This window comes from Leptinotarsa decemlineata, unplaced genomic scaffold (genome assembly GCF_025532065.1).
Source record: "Leptinotarsa decemlineata unplaced genomic scaffold, Ldec_3_MD MMD2_tig00026340_RagTag_RagTag, whole genome shotgun sequence".
In the NCBI taxonomy this organism is placed as follows: domain Eukaryota; kingdom Metazoa; phylum Arthropoda; class Insecta; order Coleoptera; family Chrysomelidae; genus Leptinotarsa; species Leptinotarsa decemlineata.
Window position 1 is genome coordinate 11,661,749 of NW_027412694.1, and position 14,196 is coordinate 11,675,944.

Consider the following 14,196-nt stretch of genomic DNA (forward strand, 5'->3'; position numbering starts at 1 on the left):
TAGACATGTAATTCAATGTTTATATGAAAATATCTGTTTCGAGAGGGTTTATTCTTCCAGTTTGTGTCTGAAAGTTTGCATGATCTACACATCTTTGTATAGAGTTAATTTTTGAAATTGATTGCTTACTTCCTTTCTCTGGAAAATTGCCACATTTGTTGTATCAAGATGGAGAAGTAGACGGCCAAAAACTTTATTTCCCAAAAATTAATCTCTCATAAAAATATTCCCTTTCAATTTAAGAGTTAAGTTTCTAATTACTCTCATTGTATTATTGAGTGATTAACTTTCGCAAAATATCAATTTTTTCGTCACCTTATTAATTTCTGGTGGAATATACTGGGTTTCACTTCCCATGTTTTTACTCCAGTTTTTCGTTAGAAACTATATATTTCAATATGTGCCTCAATATTCGATTTTTTGTTATCGAATATCGCGAAAATATCATTTTCATACCTTATCCATATCCTCTTTTCAATAATTACCAATTGTTAAAACCATACACTGAAAAATTGTCCTTTAATCTTCAACTCAACCCATTGTCAAAACTATCCACTGAAAAAATTCTTCTTCAATTTCAGAGTAACAACAGATCACCTACTCTGGGAGGTCGGCCGGTTTGGGTTGAAAAGGAACTGTCGTCCAGAGTGAAAATCCCGCACACATTCGTCCTACACAGTTATACCAGACCGACTATTTGTCAGTACTGTAAAAAATTACTCAAAGGGTTGTTTAAGCAAGGCTTACAATGTAAGGATTGCAATTATAATGCTCACAAAAAATGTGTCCCGAAGATTCCTAAAGACTGCACTGGTGAACTTCCAAGAGATGCCTCAGGTAATTATAGGTCTAACATGCAGATATTCTTCTGGTTGAAAAATAATCCTTTATGCTTGATTATCACGAATGCAAAATATTTTACAAATAAAGTGACATCAGAAGTCTCTGAGTTGATGATGGCGGCCTTTTGCCAAGTTTACACTTTTGATAGGAAGGACTGTCAAAACCTGAAGTGGTTAGATAGTGGTGTAGGTTTTGTTTACAATATTCTTAACATAGATTCCAAAGAATACATGTGTCTCCATCACTGTAAGACTCTGTATTCATGAAACTATAACCAGGTAGCTTTTTGTGACCAAAAAGCCTAGTTTCACATATAATCCAAGAGTGGTAATGTTTTTACACATATTTTCGTACATACGAGGTTTGTTCAAAAAATAAGGTGAACTTCCATTTTTCTCAAAAAAATGTTCATGCAATCATTTCTATTTTGTCCCCTCCAAAGTAGTCCCCTTTAGATGACGTCATTCAACGATTCCTTAGCGATGTTCATGCACGGTTTTTTTGGTAAAAATTCAGCAATATTGGAACAAACTTTGCTGCCACACACTTCATGCCCAAAATTTCCGAAAAATTGCAAGGCATGTGCCAACCAGTATGCTGACATCCTCAGCAACTTCTCTAATAGTAATTCGCCAATTCTCCATAACAATTTTCTTCATTATCTCAACATTTTCATTCGTATTTCATTAGTTCGGACTTCCATTGTCTGATATTATATAAAATGGTTTGAAATCCCTGAAAGAACTAATAAAAAACAAGAATTAAAAAAGGATAGCTGAAAGTAACAATTATATTAAGCAAAAAAACCTGAAATGGAATAACAGTGAAATAAAATACAAGTAGAAATACAATTGAACAAAAATTAAAAGTTAAGTGATTCCAAACCAAGTTACTCACGACGTTTCGATTGTTAGTATCCACAATCGTCTTCGGGTGATGACTGGACTAATTCCTCCGAGAGATGACTTTTTATGGGTCATTTCACCAATTCTTCTATTCTTTCCGATAATCCTCTGATGTAGAGAAGTGCAAGCACTGGTTGTGACAGCTTCTCTTCCTTGCGAGGCCCCTGCTGTCTTTTAGCCAAAGTCTGTTCCGCCATCGCTTTGGAGTAGCTGTTCCGTAGAAGATCATTTTTGATGATGTCTAGTTCCTTATCGAGACCTTCCTTTGTATTACAGAGCCCGAAAGCATGGTCTAATAGATTCTTGATGATTCCTCTTTTAGTCGATTCGTGGTTCAGATACTGTCCCGTGTGAGTGGTTTTTCGGTATAGAGATGTTTCCCACTTAAGTGTCGGTGCTTTTCACCAGTACGTCTAAGAATAGCAACTTTTTGTGAACTTCCTTCTCCATTGTGAAAGTGATGGAAGATCTTACGCTGTATTCCCATGGTTCCATATCATGAAGGTGTCGTCAACGTATCTCAACAACACACGAGGTTTCTTGTGGGCTTCTTCAAGGCCAGAGTTTTCATTCGTTGTTGATGTTCTGGGGCGTCCCGGAGTGAGCCTCGCCATTCACATCTTCTCGACCTTCTGTGAAAAGCTTATACTAGGTACTTGTAAACATTTTTTTGACTCAGGGTACCACCACTGTATGCCACTGTTAGAAAGTTTTTGAGCACTTCATTCCATTTTTCACACAAAATTTGATGCAAATTCTTTGATTCATTTTTTTCGATAGCAGAAAATCGCCGAACACGCAAAATATTTCTAAATTTTATGCCTCTCACCAACAAACTAAACGTGCTACACCACTGAAACTGTAAACATATGCTCGAGACACGTCTACCAACAAAAAAAAATCGCTAATCGAATGTACGTAGCCCGAGAAATTTTAATATTCATCTCATTTTTTAACAGACCTCGTATTACTTGGATTAGTTCTAAATTCTTTCCCCTACGATTCAACTCTAATTAGTTCTCAAAGTTCGTTTTGACTGATGAAAAAGTAATATTTCATCAACGAATATGTAACCTTCCATCATAAAATTTTCACTTGAATCGATTTGAAATGAGTTCTTTAAAATTAAACTATACAATGTAAATTGTCAGTGAGTAGAGTAAACAAAAAAAAACAGAAAAAAAATATCCTCAGTAACAAGGACTGAATCAAAACACTAATTGATCACAAAAAAAATATAAAAGGACATAAAGAAGCTTTTTTATGATTTTATAATGAAAGATACCAATCTTAGTTTATGTTGCATGATTTTTAGGAAATTTCGAATATGTTGACAGTTGTGTTAGCAGTGATAGCCATTATAATTCAACGTTAGAGGAAGATGATCAGGAGACCTTAAAAGATTCATTGTCATCGGAAAATGGTAACAATAAATATATTGAAGTCATTCCTGTGCGTGATGATGATGCTGATTTCACTCCATCAACGTAAGTTTCATGATTATGTAATTGATGAATTTTAGATTTTGAAATGAAGGTGCATTATTGAAGCAAATCATTTATTCAAAAAAAAAAAAACTTTACTCTAACCAAAACAAAAATGATTTCTCTCGACACGCTTTGCTTACCAAGTTACCATCATCAGGTTACCATGTCAGTATTTTTATTTTGTTGAGGGGAAAGTTTTCATGCCAGTTGTTCCAAATTCTCCTTGCTGTTTTGTCAGATATCACCTATACTAAAATAAACATTCTCGAAAGATAGAAAATGGAAATTGAACACCCTGAAGTGTAAGAAATTATAGTTTATTTGAGAGTGTTATAGACCTTCACGAAATTAAAGGAAAGTTATAAGACAATTGAAAAATTGTCACATTTTATAACAAATATAAGAGGGCTGTCCCGTGATATTTGCGACTTGGCATACTGCGAGGCTAGGTATAGTGTAATCTTACCATCAAAAAGAAAGTTCAGGAGATTTTTCACTGATTAGGGGAAATATTCATGACTGTATTATTCTTTACTCAGATTTCTGACTATGTAGTATCATTACTGATTGATCTTAGATTTAAAATGGAAGAGAGAAATATCTACTTAAAAAAAAATATATTCATATTACTCACACACGCACGTGCACACACACATACACATACACACACTTTTAGTGTCCTAGATGCCCTGTAGCACTATTGATTTCTAAGACCTGAAAGATATAAAATTAGTGAGTTGTTCAATTTTCTTGTATGCTATAAATGAATAAGAAAAGAGAAAATGATGTATTAAGAAAATAAATATTTCAAAATGAAGATTCAAAACATTCATATTTGTCAGGGTTCTTAAATATAAAGGTCTTGTTAATGCCTGCCAGAAAACTACTTTTCCGGCTAATAGTATAATGAACATTGAATTATATCTGACAAACATGTATGAAAGTTTGCGAATACTTCCCAGTCATCCAGCAACAGTTTATTTTGTTAATACATATGAATGTTTAATGTTTGACTAATCTAATTAAAACAACATATTTTTCTAGCACAGGCAGTAGCAATAACATTTATTATTAATTCAGACAAATCTAGCTCTGTATAATTTTTGTGTTATTTTGCAGTTCCTCTTCTCCAAGTGCCAACATTCCACTACAACGAATAGTCCAATCTGTAAAACATACTAAACGAAGAGGTTCAAAAGTTATCAAAGAAGGTTGGTTAGTCCACTTCACCAACAAAGATAAAATGGTAAGGTAATTTCCATACTCACACACCAACGATGGTTATGGTATATGTGCCTCCTCAAAAATTTGAACAAAATGACAGATGAAATTCTTCATGAAATAAGTAGTTTTGAAGAATGTGTTGCTGTTGCTCAGCGGATCCTCTTCGCGTACACCAGACTTTTTTCAAAAATAAACAATCGCTTGTCAAGTCACTAGCGGTTCTGAAAGAATAAGGATTTATGATATTTTTTTATTCAGTAACTCTTAGTAGTAATGACCCTTATACACCTTACAGAGAATCTTGACAAACTACACTCAAGTTGTCTCTGGGTTTAACTAAATGTATCACATATTACAATTATAGTTATTGTTTTATATGACTGCATACTGAAAATAAAAGTGAAGTATATATTATTATTATAAATATTTTATTACGAACTTCCATCTTTAGACGTAATTTGAAAGGTAGGCTGAATATATCAAAACAGGTGAAGGCTTTGACTGGTAATCACATTTTTGGAAATAGTAATACCGACAATCTACAAATTGGTTCACTCCGTATCATATATGAAAGAATTGGGGAAAGAGTTTTGACTTCAAGTTAATTAAAATCAGTCGCTTTTACTTTTCCTCTTCTTGCTTTATCAAGTGAAGATTTCACAGATTTTTTAATGGCTCTTCCCATGGTGCTTTGCCAATGCAGTCCATACTATCTTTTTTCTTTTTCTTTCACATGCAAACATATTTCTGCCCAGAAGAAGTAATATTGTTTTCCTGGATAATACAACTTTGAGATTATGTGAAAAGATTTTTTCAGCTTGGATGTCAATCCCTATATCGTTGAGTGAAAATAGTGACTATTTTATTGAAAAAAATTCTGGTATTGTTAATGTGTGCATATAGTGATTGTTCTAAATTCTTGATATGACGTGGCTTAGTAGCTATGTTGATAGTTATTATTGTAGGTACGAAGACATTTTTGGCGACTAGATACAAAATCAATTGTGCTATTTCAAAGTGAACAAAGTTCCAAATACTACAAAGAAATACCACTCTCTGAGATTTTGACAATAGATACAGCAAGACTCAAGCAAGGAGGTAGGTACTGATCTATTAAAATACTTCTTGTCTCTTTCAACACTTCCAAAATGGCATTCTAATGCTCCAATTGTCAAATCGCAGAATATACCACTTTTTTCTTGAATACCAGCATAATTAGTTTATTTACTATCAACTGAGGTCTGTTCGAAGTTGTAGTATTATTGTTACTATTAATTATATCTATTCATTAAATTGATATAAATTCTCAATTTTTAATATTAATTAAAGGCATTTGTGATTTTTTCATAACAGATTCACCCATTTAAATAAATTATTTTTGATAAAAAATCTATGGAGCTGGATTATGTTCCTATGATAAAAAATACTCTCTTGTGTCAAGAGTTTATGGAATTGTTTGTAGTTTTGGATTTTTAGGTCGTCGTCTGTTTTGTAGGCACGAATGGTTGGAATCTTCAGAGGTACACGGTGGGGTGTTAGGCTAGAAGGATTTGTTTAGTTGGATGACTAAAAAAACCACACATGACTAGTCAGAAATGGCCTCCACCTCCTGACCGCCCAAACATTAATATAGCTTGCGTCCACAATCAGTGCTGCCGTTAAGGTACTATTGTACCACATTCGGTACTATTCCATGATTTTGATACGAAGATACTACCCGGGTCAATATGTAGACTATTCGGTACTATTTACTGTAATCCCAATTTTTTACATTTTCACGTTGACTCCCATCGAGTACAGTAAAAAATAACAACAATATGTGTGGCAACAATGCAATTCCGTGTTTCAAGTTCCAGATCAGCAAATACCGTACTTGTGTCAAAATTGCGAGCTATCATCATAAATCTGCATTATTTAAGCCTGTGCTCTGTATTGTGCCTGTGAACTGTGGTTCTGTCATCTGTCAGTCAGTCAGCAGAACAGCAGTTTCAACTTCTAACCTTAAACCTCACCTTGATAAATTGGTTTTATTGTTTTGTCAAAATAAATAGGAATATGGACAGGTAAAAATGAATTCTCGAATCTAGCTACTTGAAAACGTCTTTAGTATTGTTCATTCTATTGTGACAGAAACCTAATTAAAACAAAACACATTTGCAATCATGAAAGAGCAATTCGAAGAAGGAAAAAGACACCTTTTTATCAAATGTTCTGATTATGATCTTTCTCTTAAGGAACATTTCTTAGTTTCCAGCAAATTTTTTACTCCATATATTTTCCGAATTTAAATGGATAACATTATTATACGTTTGGCATTACTGGCATTTGGTCTGAAATGACTTATGCGCATGTGCCATGCCTAGTCTTGCGCAGTACATTTTGGGTACTATTTTCTTGTAAATTTCGGTACTTTTTGAATTGACGTTGCGGCAGCACTGTCCACAATCCCGCCAGTGTACCTCCAAACTTGAAAATGTTAACACAAACCTGTAAACAAGACAGCCACTCGCGACGGAAAAATGTCAGAAAGAAATTTCAACAAAGGCTTAAAAACTCAAAAATACAAACACTTTCAAAAGTAGCTACGAAAGCTTAACTTTCTATAGTTTATCTTGCATTTATATTATTATTAGATAAACCAGAAAATATATTGTCATACTTTCCATCTTAATACAAAAAATATGGGAATCTTCCAAAGAAAGGAAGGAAGCAATTGATTTTAGAATAAATTCTTCGCAAAGATGTGTAAAGGGTATTCTGAAATTAATTGTATAGAGTAAAACATGCCTGAAGAAGCCATTGTAAAGCGAAACACGTGTTTAGTGAAAATCGCATAAAAAATTGTTTTTTGAATGTAATTGCTTTTTTCCTTTCTTTAGAAGATTCCTACATTTGTATAAAGATGTGGAAGTAGAAAGTCAAAACCTTTCCCAAAAATTGATCCCTCCTAATAATATACCCTTTTCAATTTATTATTTAAGGTCTCATTACATTTCAGAATATATGCATTGTTTCGAGATAAGAACTGCCAACATAGACTACTTTGTTGGGCAGGATCCTTTGTACGATCTGCAAGATGGAACTTTAGTTAATCTTCCACCTCCTGATAGTGGTGTTGGGGCTTATCTTGCTAAAAGTTGGGAATCTACCATTCGACAAGCAATAGTACCTGTACAAGCCAATGCAAGTGAGTAAATTCTCAATTAATTCCAGATTGGTCATTGAACCAGATGATGGTGTAAGGTGGCTCAAAGTTAACGTTTGTAGTTATCTTATATACTTTTCCCATTTTCAGAACATGAAGAAACAAGTGCTAGTGAAGAAAATATAACGGATATGAGTCAGATTTATCAGATTTACCCGGATGAAGTTCTTGGATCAGGACAGTTTGGTATTGTATATGGTGGGGTACATAGAAAAACTGTGAGACCTGTTGCAATCAAAGTACTACCAAGAATACCACAAAAAGTTCTTTTTTTTTCACTTTAACTTCGTAGGTCATTGATAAATTAAGGTTTCCAACAAAACAAGAAGCTCAACTCAAAAACGAAGTAGCCATTCTTCAGAACTTGTCCCACCCAGGAGTTGTTAATTTAGAGCGTATGTTTGAAACACCCGAAAGGATATTTGTTGTTATGGAGAAACTCAAAGGTGATATGCTGGAAATGATATTATCACATGATAAAGGCAGGCTGACTGAAAGGGTCACAAAGTTTATAATTACTCAAGTGAGTTTCTTTGTAACTGTTCCTTTTCAGAAATACATCTTTATTGATTCAACTTTAATTGATTATATCAACTGTGCTTTTTACTGATAATCGTTTGGAAAGATTTTCAAAACAATTTGTTGAAGGATAACAAAAAATTTCACAATGTAACCAAAGATGTTGAAGTATTGTGGAGTTTTAATATATTTCAGTTATTTAATGTTTATCAGCATTCGAAGTAATTTGTTTACCATGCTCCAAATAACAGCCTTATGAAGCTGTTGAAACCAAAAAATAAAAGACTGATTTGACTTGAATCTTTTACTCCTATGTTATATTGTATCTTATTGTAGATAAATTAAAGACATACATTTGGAAAACATCGTTAATGTATTTAATTGTGAATTTCATGAAATATTAGTTGAAGATAGTTTAAAATCCAATGACCTGTGAAACCAAGTCTCTATTGGATGTTATGAAATACGTGGCTTATTACAAATACATTGCTTATTACTCATTACTCATTTTGTTTGATTGTACGAGGTCTGTTCAAAAACAAAGGTGTCTGTTTCAATTTATGTTGGTATACTCGTCTCGAACATATGTTCACAGCTATTTAGCATGTTTAGTTTGTTGGTGCGAGGCATAAAAGCGTGTTCGGCGATTTTCTGCTATAAAAAAATTGATCAAACAATTTGCATCAAAAAATGGAATTGAGTGCTCAAAAACACTTGAAATGTTGAGAAAGTGAAGAAATTTGTTATGGAGAATCCTCTAATCATTATTAAAGAAGGATGCTGAGGATGTCAGCATATCGGCTGGCATATCCCAAGCAATTTTTTCGAAAAAGTGCATATCAGAATTGTTTTGAGGGGACTGCTTTGAAGGAGAAAAAATGAATATTGAAGAATAAAAGAATATTTTTTGAGAAAAATAAAAATTTACCTTATTTTTTGAACATGTCTCGTATGCCGTCATTTCAAACAACTAATGATTTAACAGTATGGTGTATACATAAAACAAAGCGTGGGAGCCCTTGGAAACTTTTCTTATCTGTAACAGAATTTCGACAGGGATCGGTTGTTTATATTGAAAAACAAAATGAGAAATTTGACTAATTGTTCTGATCCTGTAACTTATTCGCTAAACAGTATTACAAAAACGCAACACGTGTTCCGCCATACAATGGCTTCTTCGGTCATGTCTTTACTACTAGTAAACTTACTTACTACTAGTAAACTTACTTTACTATTAAAGACACGCCTGAAGAAGCCATTGTATGGCGAAACACGTGTTGCATTTCTGTAGAACTGTTTAGTGAAAATCTCACAAGAAAGTGTTTTTTGAGTACTTTATTTATGGATTTTCATCAAGTATCGGCCAGTTCTATCATACATGTGCTAACCCTGATAAATATCAAATTATGTATTACTGACCTAATGTTTAGATATATTTTATTCAACATAAGGAGCATAAATAACCATAACAATAAAAGAGAGCTGAAATAATTTCTCCATGAGAACTCATAATAGCTTAATAGAGTTCAGTGATGAAAGTTCAACCAAGAAACAGCACTAACTCTAATAGTTGCAGTCTTTATTTTCCAAACTACTCCACAACAGCAGTCTTGGTCTTAGGAAACAACAATAGGCTTTGATATTGTCTTCTTGAAAAGTCGGGGATTCACAACACTTGACATTTCTTAATTTACTTATCAACTATGTTTGAAGAATATCCATCGCTTTCAGCTATGTCCCTGTTAACATTTTTGTCAATATTGCTTTACTTAAGTGGAATGTAACGAGTCTTTAGACAAGAAAGTTTAGTGGATGATGGTGGTCATTTTTCAATGCACATCAAATTGTAGCCTCTTGCAGGCATTTTTTATCACCAGTATATCTTGGAATAGTCCCTCATCTTTGTTATCCGGGGATTTTTTCTAAATGGATAGTATTTAATGAATAATTCACTATTGCTTTTATTACTCAATTTTTTGCACTTCACCTATATAATTTTTTCAGCCTATGGTTTGAAATCATTTGAGCCCCTTATTGAGTAGATAGAAATGGAAGTTGAGAGATTATCAAACTTGCTCATTACTACTCACGTTGTAACTTTTCGTAAACATACACATTGATAAAAGCATAAATGTCACTTGTTCTGACAACCAGATAGGCTACACTATTGTTAGAACTGCAGAACTCATTGCCTTTTTTGTATGTTTTATTTTTCAGAAATTGAGAAACAATTCTGGAGATCAAAACAACATTATTTACCATTTCCATCCTGCTCTGATATCTGACAACACCGCTTTGTTTACATACAAAACTGCAACTGATGTTGGTCTACTTTATACACACACCTTTCTTTTCAACACATTTCATTTTGCAGCACCACACATCCCTGATTTACTCAATTCAACTCCTTTGCCATCATTCATAGTTTGCTCATCTTCAAACACAGATCCATAGAGAATATGCTTTCTAGTCTTGATACATACTCTATAGGTTTACGAGTTCTGTGGTGAATGTGTGAAAGGCAGTCAAATATGGATTTATTTGAAAAAATTTAATCATTTTAATTTAATCAAGCGAGAGTCTTACAATATCATAAATTGTTAGGGCTTATACTGTATTAACAATTATATTTTTTCATAATCATTAATTATCGTCACTGTTATATTCACAGATATTAGTAGCTCTAAAGCATTTACATAGCAAGAATATTGTCCATTGTGATTTGAAACCTGAAAACGTACTACTCAGTTCAGATGCCGAATACCCTCAAGTAAAGCTTTGCGATTTTGGATTTGCCAGAATCATAGGAGAAAAATCATTTCGAAGATCAGTTGTAGGAACACCAGCTTATTTAGGTGAGCGTTTTAGACAAAACCAAAGTCATTATGTGTCTACAGGCACAACTGAAATCTTGTTATTTACAAAATGTTTTCTAACTTCAAGTTATGAATGTTATGGTTATTTTCAGCACCAGAAGTTCTTCGAAACAAAGGCTATAATAGATCTCTTGACATGTGGAGTGTGGGTGTTATAGTTTATGTTAGCCTCAGTGGCACCTTTCCCTTTAATGAAGATGAAGATATCAACGAACAAATTCAGAATGCCGCTTTTATGTATCCGCCAAATCCTTGGAAGGAAATTTCTTCAGATGGTAATAGTCATATTCGTTAGAAATTCTAAGAAACATACAGCATGTATAATTATAGTTCACTTAAACTTTTACAGTTATGTTCATCGATTTCGTATTTATAACTTATTTGTGAATGTATTACAAGTTAGACCTTTTATATAATTTAATTCCTTTTTTTCAGCAATCAATCTCATCAATAATTTACTTCAAGTGAAGCAGAGAAAAAGGTACACAGTTGATAAATCATTGGTGCACATCTGGTTACAGGTAAATCAATTCAGTACATACTTCATAGACAAAAAATCATTGTGCATTATTGAAAGCTATGCTTAGGCAGAGTAGTAGGCATAAATAAAAAGGCATTAAAAATGCTCTGATGAGTTATAATAATGTAACGATTAATATGGCATTAAATAATTTTTTATTTTGATTATTGTTCAACTCCACACTGTACAACAAAATTAACACCAACAAAAATGTTTCTTGGGAGATAGTTACACAATCATTTTAATAATAATGATAATAACAATTTATTTTCCCAAGAAACATACAATGTTTATAGCAGGGAAAAAACAATAATTCAAAAAACTAACTACAATATCAAATGATCAATCAGATTTGAAAACGTCTATCTCAGAAGCTCAAAATATGCTCAAATTCTACTATAAAGATAACAGATTTGTTCTTTTTAAAACTGATGAAACAGTGACAGGCGGTTATTTTGAAACGCATAAGAAAAGCAGTATACGTGGACTTAAAAAAATAAGGCAATATCGAAGTTTTTCACAGAAATTCGAGAAGATGTGAATGAGAACGCTGGTCCTGAATGTCCCAGCACATCAGCAATCGATGAAAATGTTGATAAAATGAACAAAATTGTTATGTAGAATCGTCGAGTCACTATTAGAGAAGTTGCTGAGGATGTCAGCATACCAAGAGCATATTAACAGAAAATTCACAAATTTTTACGAAATATTCAATGGAAACGTTATTCGAAAAAAAAAATCATCTTGTGAAATCAAAATTAGCTGCGCAATGGAATTTACATGATATGTCTCGAAATGAAGCAAATTATGTTTCACAAGTCAAAGAAGTCCTATGAAGAATGTGTTGAATAAAGCTGATAAAATGAAGCAATCAAACTTCAAATCAACATTTATTTTTAAACCTCAAGTCAAAACAATATTTATTTTTAAACTTTGATTAAATCAACATTTATTTTTAAACTTGAATTCAACTTTTTTTTTTAACCTCAATCAAATCCACATTTCTTTTTTAAACTGATATCAACATTTATTTTTAAACCTCAAATCAATATTTAAACCGAATGATTCGGCTGAATATCCGGTTCGGTAAAGGTTAAACCGAATAGTATTTGGTGAAACCACTATTCGGCGCATCTCTACTTTCAATCATATGATATTGTTACAAATCATGGAACATCGAAAAGTTTTGTTGAGAAAAAAAATACTAGACTCTAGCGAATGCTAAAACTTCCAGAGTGTTTAGTATAATATTAGATTTTATATGTATATATTTTTACAGATAAGTGAAGATTTTTTGAGGAGAAGATGTAATGTGTATGTTTAAAATTGTAGCACTTTGTAAAAAGCAGCGTACTTGTATGGATACGAGGTTACGTTTTATATGTCAACGTTTTTTTAGGGTTTTTAGTAGTCAGTAGAAATGAAGGCATGAACTGTTCACTTGGGCTATTATTTTTATATGTTGTGATTTCCTCCAAATTAAGGAAAAATTCCCAACTTCAATTAAGTGATACTATGAATAAATATAGTTAAAAAAAACTAAAAAACACGCTAGATATTGATAATCATTTTTGAGACTCTCGTATATTCATCAATTTTTTAGACTGTCGTATATTCATCATCAATTTTTTTTTCAAGTTTCAGTTTTGATTAATCACTTTTTTATTCTGTTCATACTTAGTTATGGTATTGATTTGAATGCAGTATTTTCAGTGTTTGAGTAGAGCATTTGATGCTACTTCCCAAATGCTGCAGTTTTGAATGAACTAAAAAAAATGATTGAAAAATATTATCGACATTTTTATTGTGATTCCTGAAAACTCAATAAATTGTGGGAAGTACAGTTGGATACATTTTTTACAGATTGATTATCAATCAGTAGAAAATATTAGTATTTCCATAAGGCAAATAAAACAATGAATTAATCAACATAACTCTACATTTATTTCAGTTTTACTATTAGCATGAGACCAGTGATCTTCGTTCGCTTTAACGTCGAATTTGGCTGCGATTCTGGAGATAACACACGGAACGATGAACGGGTACTCGTACTTGATGACGACGCTGTATTTTCGGGTCCTTTTTTGCTTAAATTTTCTTAATTATGCTCAGATTACAATATCTGTGTAATTGTTGGTCACTGTATTGCACTGAACTAGACATTTTTATTTTTTTTATATAGTAGACTGTACCAATAAACTCCACGGAAATATGAAACAGTCAAATCTTGAGTTAGTAAGAATATTTCACGCAGATGAACTATGTTTGTTTTTGTTCTCTTTGAAACTGATAGACAAATGATGTAAACTTTCACGGCCGGAGATAACTGTGTGAAACCTATTTTCCGGGTTTTTTGGCCGTGGTCTGTAGGTTTTTATGACTTTTTTATTGAATTTATCCCTGTTTTTTGACTTTCTATTGCCTTCTATATACTCTTGGATAGTAATTCAAAACCACAGGGATAATTTCTATAGAAAAGAAGAGGCAATGAAAATCGTAACAACGGGAGAACCTTCACCACATCGTCTTTGATAATGTCTACCGCAGGTTGCTATGCCTGACGAAACGTCAGGCATAGCAACCTGCAGACCACGGCCAATAAACCCGGAAAATGGCT

General features: G+C 32.8%; 1 protein-coding gene across 1 annotated transcript in view; it reads left to right on the forward strand.

Annotated features, from left to right (window-relative positions):
* PKD (serine/threonine-protein kinase D3) overlaps positions 1 to 14,196 on the forward strand; it is a 32,840-nt gene that overhangs the window by 13,090 nt on the left and 5,554 nt on the right. The window contains exons 6-15 of the mRNA XM_023166162.2: positions 582 to 837; positions 3,064 to 3,235; positions 4,355 to 4,481; positions 5,425 to 5,557; positions 7,458 to 7,646; positions 7,755 to 7,903; positions 7,957 to 8,187; positions 10,855 to 11,038; positions 11,152 to 11,334; positions 11,495 to 11,580. Coding sequence (XP_023021930.2) covers positions 582 to 837; positions 3,064 to 3,235; positions 4,355 to 4,481; positions 5,425 to 5,557; positions 7,458 to 7,646; positions 7,755 to 7,903; positions 7,957 to 8,187; positions 10,855 to 11,038; positions 11,152 to 11,334; positions 11,495 to 11,580 — 1,710 coding nt within the window. The remainder of the gene's footprint in view (positions 1 to 581; positions 838 to 3,063; positions 3,236 to 4,354; positions 4,482 to 5,424; positions 5,558 to 7,457; positions 7,647 to 7,754; positions 7,904 to 7,956; positions 8,188 to 10,854; positions 11,039 to 11,151; positions 11,335 to 11,494; positions 11,581 to 14,196) is intronic.